Genomic DNA, 8,361 nt, shown 5'->3' on the forward strand with positions numbered 1-8,361 from the left:
TAGTTTCTTTTTTACAACTTTATAACATCAATTATCATTTATTCTTTTATACTTCGATCATGAAAAAGACTTATGAAACTTTTTTCAATAGGACCTGCAACATCATTTCCTAGATGTTCCTATGTTCCTAGTACAGGAACGATGAAGGATGTCACATTGATCATCAGCGACGATGAAGGCATTCCATTAAAAGTAGCCAAAGTTCTAGGTACTTTAAAGTTATTATTATTCTATAGTGATATAATAGTAATTTAGTTTTTGATCACTCTTCATTGACTAATGATCCCATGATTGTTTTGTAGGGAATGATCTTTTTTGGAGAAAACTTGGTGATGAGTGTTTGCGAATATTTGGGCCCACCATGCATACCTAGTGGAACATCATATCCTAACTAAAACCCCAAACCACTATTTTGATTTCATATCATTGCTATAATAGTTTTCCTTTTCGTCCATTTCTTGAACTATATTAAAGGTAGCTTCACTTCATTTATGAGTCTAACATGTTTTTTTTTACTTAAAAGGTGGAATCAGCAACGCAAATCGTTGAAGGATGATCTTATAGAGAGCATGACCCAACTCTTTGGACCACGTGCATTTGAGAGAAACAAGCTCCTTGAAAAAGCTGGTTTATGTTTGAAGTATATTAGGGACCAGTACAGAAAAAATTTATGGGATAACCCCAGGTACGAGCGTCTGCCCTATGTTCCTGAGGCTGAGTGGCAGGCTCTAATTTTGGATGGAAAGTATAAAGCTGACAAGAAAAATAATATTACACTAGTGGAGAGTACAACAAGGTATGTGATAATGTTGAGAATCTAATTATGTACTAATTAACCTCCATATTTATACTATCTAACATATTTCAAACTTTTCATAGATTGCCTGACACATCAAAGGCAACAAAGGCAAGAATAGAAAAGCACGGGACACACAAGCTCAGCTCTGGTGGTTTTTTGAAACTTCAAGCAAGAGTTGTAAGTATTAGTAAATGAAAAACTGTATCAAATTTTTTATATAATGTGAAGGGAAATGCTAGGACTCCCTTATTTAGCTCATCAATTATAAATAGGTCAATAGAATATAATAACAATAGTGGATTTTCATATTCAATATAAACAATTCAACAATTGAAGTCAAGACTCTGCAATCTAGATTAGTGAAGAAAACTTGTGATTCACTAATATGAAATTATTTACAATCTTACCCTTGACTGAATTTTCCTCCAATAGTTGAGAATAAAGGTAGTGATTGAAAGAATGAGGGAATGCAGTAGCACTTGCAGCCATTTTTATTTCCAAAGAGATGAACTAACTCTTACCCAACTTAAGAATTTGGAGAAAATATGTTGGTACAAGCAAAGCATAAAAACACGCAACATTTATATAGTAGATTGCTCCATCAAAACTGCTCGATTTTTCTCCTATTATATTGTGATGGATATAGATGATTTGTTGTTGATATTTTAACTACCCTCCATTGGTTGGTGAAACAATGCAAGTAAAATTCGCCATACCATGCAAAAATGCAGGGCTCAGAGTTCAAGAGATGCCTCACAGAAGATGATAAGAGAATTGGCTTCCAACAAGGCTATAGAGCTGTGGCTGAACGGCTACGAGCTGAAATTAGTGTGGAAGGTTCTAATACTGATGCATCTCAGCCATAGGTAAATAAGCTATATGAAATTTATTTCAAATTGAATACTTTACCAATTAGTCTATTTGATGTTAAGTTCCAATATAAAGTGAGTATATCTTTTTTAAGAAAGCAATGATAACAATGCATAGGATGTTGGAATGCAGCCTAACAATCCTTCTACACAATCTGTGGATGTCGAAGGTTCGCATGATGTGCATCCCAGTGGTGGAGGTATACATTTGCTATTAAATTTTTTATATGTAATTGCAATTGGTGTTTGGATTAACGTAACATTTTGTATAGCAGCTGTAGAGGATCAAGGGGTCGATGTTCATGACGTGTTGACATTGAGTCCAGACAAAATGATGTGATCAGATCAGGTAAAGAGACACAGTTATGTTATTTAAAATAATTAAATACTTGTAACAATTATAATAAATTATTTTTAATTTAACTCTTTTATTTGCTATTGCAGAGGACCCCCCTTTGCAACAGTATAGGAATTTGAGATCATCAAGAATAGAGAACAGAACAACTGACGAGGGGGGAATTGATGATGACACTGATGCTCCTCTTAGAGCTTACATAGAAAAAAGAAATAGAAAGAAAAAAAATAAATGATTGTCACTACATACCTTAATTGATAATGACTGTATTTTATGTCTCAATGAATTTTATCATGTGCTAATGAATGTTCATGAATTATGTGTTAATGTAGAATATTGATGAATGTTGCATATTAACGAATCTAATGTGTTAATGAATGTTATCATGTGATATTGATTGAATGTTATCATGTGATATTGATTGAATGTTACATTTTATTAATGGTTGAAAGAATGAATGAATTTTAGATGTTAACGGGGAATGTAGAGTGATGTTAGGGGGAGGGGGGTGGGGCCAAATGAGCTTCCACCTTCATGTGGTTGGCCCTGTTTAGTAGAGAAAATTAAACTATTCTCAAAACAAAGTGAAGCTCAATAAGATACTTGTTATTACCTTTTTAAAAAAAAATTGTGTGCTTTAGCCTTGATTTTTGAGCATGACATTAACCTTTAAAAAAATCCCTGGTTAAGAACATTTGGGTTTGAGTGGTGCTTGGGTGGGTAACATCTCGAGAAAGCCCAACACTTCACCTCTGTGAGCAAACCTAGATGCAATGAGTATTTAGTGTTCTATTCATTCTAATGAGAAAGAAGTTATTGTGAAACACTACTCATAAACATAGACCAATGAGTTTGACCGAAAACTACACAATTGAATCCTGATAGCAACATCACAACATTAAAAAAACTTATAACTTGTTAATGCACAAGAAAATTTTGTGTCAATAACAATAGTTTTTGGCTAGTTGAAAGTAATACTTATCAAAGTTGTTTGTACTTCCTCATGTAAGACATTTGATATTTACTGTATTGATACTAGAAGAAAATATAATGAACTCCTCCTTAGACCGTTGAAGATAATAATGCAACAAAACCAAATCTATAAAAATTAAGAAGAGTGTTCTATCCATGATTTTGATGTATTAGATTTTAAAGGTTTGCATGGATAATGATCAGTTCTAGTTAGGGGTTGAGGTGCAGGTTTTTCCCTTTTTGCATGAAACACCTGTTAGTGCTCTAGTATTATGCATTTTATCAAGCTCCAGGGCATTAAGGACAAATTTCATAGGTCCGTTGTGTAATGACATAGGGTAGAGCCATTAGTAAATCTTACAGCTAAGGACTAATACAAATTTTAATGTTGCCAACCTTGGGGATGCATCGTAGTGAAAGGCTTATGATGTTCATAATTGTTCTTTTAACAATGTGATTTGGCAAATATGGTAGGTGATAGTTTTAGTTTCCCTGATGTCTTCTTTTAATTCTTAGGCAATGTTTCTCTGAGCTTCTAGGACTGAGGGATGCAGGGAAATAGTTTTGAGGATGGCAATTTTTTTCCAAAAGGTTATGGCTACTAAAGTAACTTCAAGAAACTAGGAGAAGCTGAAATTTTGAAAAGTAAATACAATGTACTGAATTTGCAATGACCATCTTCCCACCTCAACCTTCTAGAGGCTTTAAATTTTAAAATTTTTTCTTTAACAAATTAGCTTTTTTTAGAACATTATGCAGAAAATGATGTAGGCTGTCTAGTTCTGAGAAAGATGGCATCCTTTCTGAGTCTCTGAGTCTTGAGGATGTCTGGAACATCAGGAACATCTTCCACTCCCTAGGTAATGCAATATGCATTCCCATGGAACACTGCATTAAGGCTGTCTTTTGGATGATAACTCTTTCTTCTGTGGGGTACTTGATGTCATGGTTATATGGTGGGAAGATTGTTTCATTGGTAGAATTTTGTTGTTCTTGATGCACTTCCAGAGATTCATAAATATACAAAAAGGCATTGACATACAAGAAACTTCATGATAGATGAGAAATCAATACAAGATTGTATGTAAGGATTTCATGTCATACCCACCCCATGATTAATCTGTTTCAAATAATGTATCAATATGGGGCAAAGGTGCCGTGGTCACAAGTATATAATACTTAAACTGGCAAATGGATATTAAGTAAAGCTCTTGAAGAATTGACTATTTCAGAAACAAAATATCATTGACACTGATTATACAGAATTGATAAAGAATCTCCTATTGAGTTTTAGATTCAAATCACATGTTTTAGAAAATAACAAATATTTCACTGTCAGTAAATTGAATGCTTTTTTGATGTCTGGCAACTCGTTCAAAAATTATTATTTTTGATGGGCATGATGAATTGTCTCTTTTGCAAAGCTTCGTATATGAATTCATTTTTCATACAATAGATTTAATTTTAATCAAATAACCCATATTTAATAAAGAGCCAAAGAAGAGTATTAGTAATAGAATAAAAAAGCCCATGTCACACAGATCTGTCATGGCAGTTATACGTTATATGCAGAAATCTACAGTTTTTATGACCATTTTAAAAATAATTGTCTATAATACTATATTGAGGAACACATGCTTGATAACTTATTCTGCCCCATTTTCAAGGCATGAAGTATTTAACATTCAAAGACGTTGAAAAAGAGTTGGTACTGCTCCCTAAATTAATCTTTAACAAGCAAGATAAACCATGTTTACTATAGATTTTAAGCTAATCATTTAGAAATATCTTAAGAGGCATTCGAAGCATTTTTCATAGGTGAGAATAGAGAATATTAGACACTAAATCATTATTTTGAATTTGACCCCACTTTATTTTGGCCTTTGTTCATTTTCTCTTTTAGTATCAGTTTTAATCATTTCTACAAGGAGATGAGACTTGTTCTGTTATACATCTATGTGAACATCAATTTAAAACTAATAAAATGAATCTATCTTCAATCTAGTAGGTGTCAGGGGCTACAGTTTCAAGATTTGTTTGAAATTTACAAGTCAATCTATCTCTTTTATATTGCTTAAGAGTTTCATTGTTTGTCACAGGATGATGCACATATCTTCTGTTTGCCTAGTCAAATCAAGGAAGAAATAAGATCTATTCTAGATCTTACAAAAGTAATATTGTCTCAATTTGGTTTTAAGAGCTATGAAGTCAACTTATCAACACAGCCTGAGAAAGCAGTGGGTAGTGATGATATTTGGGAGAAAGCGACTTCTGCTTTGAAAGATGCTCTTCAAGACAAGGGTTGGGATTATTCTGATGATGAAGGAGGAGGTGCATTTTATTGTCCAAAGATTGATCTTAAGATTGAAGATGCCCTTGGAAGAAAGTGGCAATGCTCAAAAATTTAGGTAAACATATTTGGCCTATACTCATGAATTTTAATTAGTATAATCTTGGGGAGTTGACTTTGATTTTTCTAATCGAAATAATAATGTGGACATCTGTATGCAGGTGGATTTTAATTTGCCTGAGCAATTTGATTTATTATATGTTGATTCAAACTCTGAGAAACACAGGCCAATAATGATTCACAGAGCTATCCTAGGATCTCTTGAACGCTTCTTTGGCATATTAATAGAGAATTACACTGGTGATTTTCCCTTGTGGTTGTCTCCAGTACAAGCCTATCTTTTACCTGTAACAAACACCCAGGTCTGTAGATTGATTGCATGTTCATATTTTGTTTTTCCTACAAAGGGTTTCAGGTTGACTGATTAATATTGGAATTCAACAGGTACCGTACTATCAAAAAGTGGTGGAAATGATGAGGAAAAAAAATATTAGAGCAAAAATATCATATGGTGAGCATCTTAGCAAACTAATTCGGAATTCATTAACACAAAAGATACCATTAATGGCTATTGTGGGGCCAAAGGAGGTGGAGAGTGAAACTTTAACTATTCATTCAAGGCATGGTGGAGAACTGGGAATGATGACTGTCAATGAGGTTATAGAAAAAATTGAACAAGTAGTAGCTACCAGAAGTTTTTTGTAGTGGATGGTTGGAAATGGCTGTCATGACAGTTTTTACAAGACAATAGCCATTTCTTGTTTTCATTATCTTTTTTGATAGCTGAGGAAATTAGTAATGAAAGCCAAGAAGCCTTTTTCCATCTAGAAAATATTTTTTTAGGAAACATATTTCAGTTCACACATCCGTATTCTCAACTGTTGTTGGTATCAATTTCCTATGCTATTTCATGTTGTATTTAAACCTCCACTATGGGAAGATGTGTCAATATTTATTTATCGTAGGCACAGATCAATCTATCCAGATAATTCCTGTGAATATTCATCATTCAACATGGTGAATATTCATCATACAAATGCTAGATATTAAAAGCTGATAAGATTTGTATGGCCTTAGAAACAAATGTAATAAATTTAATTAAATAACCATTCTGACATGTGTCTAGGCTTCTTGTTGGTGTGAGCTTTATGACAGACAACACAAAATAAAATACCAAGGGATACTTTATCCTCTCTTGATCAAAATCTTTATGATCTAAACAGATGAACTGTGTGATCACAAAGACAACTCCAAGGTTCCAAATGTGTTTGTTTTTAATGTCCAGGGTAGACTATCATGGTAGGATGATTTGTTGAAAACCTCCAAGGATACTTACATGGTTATTCAAGATTTGATCATTCAACTTTTGAATTTCCCTTTTCTTTTTTCTTTTTTTGAAATTTTGTGGGTTTAACACTTACAAAGATTTTTGTAACGAAGTGTAAAAGAGTAGGGTTTATGAAGATAATTTTAACCTTAAACTAATTCTATACTAATCCAATGAACTTAGGGCCCGTTTGGTCGTGGGAATAGGAATTGAGAATAGCCATGTAATCTTGGGAATAGGAATGGCATAGGAATTGAGAATAGGCATGATCTGACGCTTTGTGGCTCAACAGCCGAGCAAGTGGGCAGTGAATTGCAACAAAGCAACAAAGAAACCAGCAATGCTTGAATATTGTCTTTGTCTTCACCAAAATAAAATTCTCCATCAACATAGACAAATTGCAATTATGATCTATAATTGTAGAGTGCTCTAAGAGGCCCTATGCAGATCATTTCCATTGCATACTCCCACCGCATACTTTAGATCTTAATCTTTTCATTGCCTTTGCAGGTGACATGGTAAGTAGTTTTGGTAACAATACTTGCTTTGCATAGAAGAAAGCTACTCACTGAAACTACTATGGCATCTTCCTTCATCCTCATAGTTGTATAATACATTATGTATATCATGATTCACTACATACACAATGTTCTTCATTCCTTTCTATTGATACATATCAAGTTCTAACCTAGTAATCTTCCATTGTTGGTTCCTATTACAAAGTTGATGCCGCACAAGGTGAGTCAAAGATATAGTTATTCCAGTGGTTCAGAAGTTCTCCATCATTATTTCAGGCATGTGATTCTATTATTCCTGGGAAATGATCTGTTGTGATACTAGATCTCTAATTTGCTCTCTTGATCAAGATATTTTCCCAAAAAAAGGTTGATCAGGATTTTCCCAATTTTTTCCTGAATTTTGGCCCACATTTTGTCAATAATTTTTTTCCCCTTAGCATTAGCTAGTAAGGAGGAAAATCAAACTTGTTGACTTCTTGCCTCCAAATCTGACAAGAACTCCACAAGCTCTTCATCTAAAAACACAGTGATTCTTTTCAAACACAAATACATCGCTAGAAATTCATTTTGTTTGGCCCGTCACAATAAGCACAACATTTCTCCTTTCCATGTCACTGTTTGTGATTACTATTACATCATCATTGCCTATATAAGCTGAGTAGAAATGGATCAATCGAGAGCACTTTATTATGAATTTAGCTTTCAAATTGCACAACACTGGTTCTTCTGAATCGTAAAATATGGTAAAAAAAACTTTTGAAGCCTAATATGCCACATCTAAATTTATTTCATAGCATCCAATCACCATACAATTGGAATCAGGGAGCTTGTGGCGGGGCCACTATGGCGGCGATGGCAGTTGGCATCGCTGCCATAGCAGCCTTGCCATATTGCTAACCATGGACATTACAATTATGATTTATGCACGCGCATTGCAACGAAATAAGCGTCGTGTGCATAGCGATGCCGTTGCAATTGATGATTTTGCATCGCAATTGTGACACATTCGCAAACATTGTGATAGCCAGCGGCGTCGACAACACCATCGCAAGTTTCCACGGACGTCGCAATTGCAATGCCCACAGATGAACTGTAAAGGCTCCCACCTCAGTGAACCCATGGGTAGATGTCGACGCCACCCCGTCACAATGCGTGGTGAAGATGTCAAAAT

The 8,361-nt window shown here is 34.3% G+C and overlaps 1 protein-coding gene across 1 annotated transcript in view; it reads left to right on the forward strand.

Moving 5' to 3' along the window:
• The window catches only part of LOC149553708 (threonine--tRNA ligase, chloroplastic/mitochondrial 2-like), a 29,154-nt gene extending 21,067 nt beyond the window's left edge, over positions 1-8,087 (forward strand). The window contains exons 3-6 of the mRNA XM_089790370.1: positions 5,095-5,384; positions 5,572-5,707; positions 5,790-6,002; positions 8,013-8,087. Of these exons, the coding sequence (XP_089646496.1) occupies positions 5,095-5,384; positions 5,572-5,707; positions 5,790-6,002; positions 8,013-8,087 (714 nt within the window). The remainder of the gene's footprint in view (positions 1-5,094; positions 5,385-5,571; positions 5,708-5,789; positions 6,003-8,012) is intronic.
• The last annotated feature ends 274 nt before the right edge of the window (positions 8,088-8,361 follow it).

This window comes from Cupressus sempervirens, chromosome 6 (genome assembly GCF_028749045.1).
Source record: "Cupressus sempervirens isolate cs-2001-9-10 chromosome 6, ASM2874904v1, whole genome shotgun sequence".
Taxonomy (NCBI): Eukaryota; Viridiplantae; Streptophyta; class Pinopsida; order Cupressales; family Cupressaceae; genus Cupressus; species Cupressus sempervirens.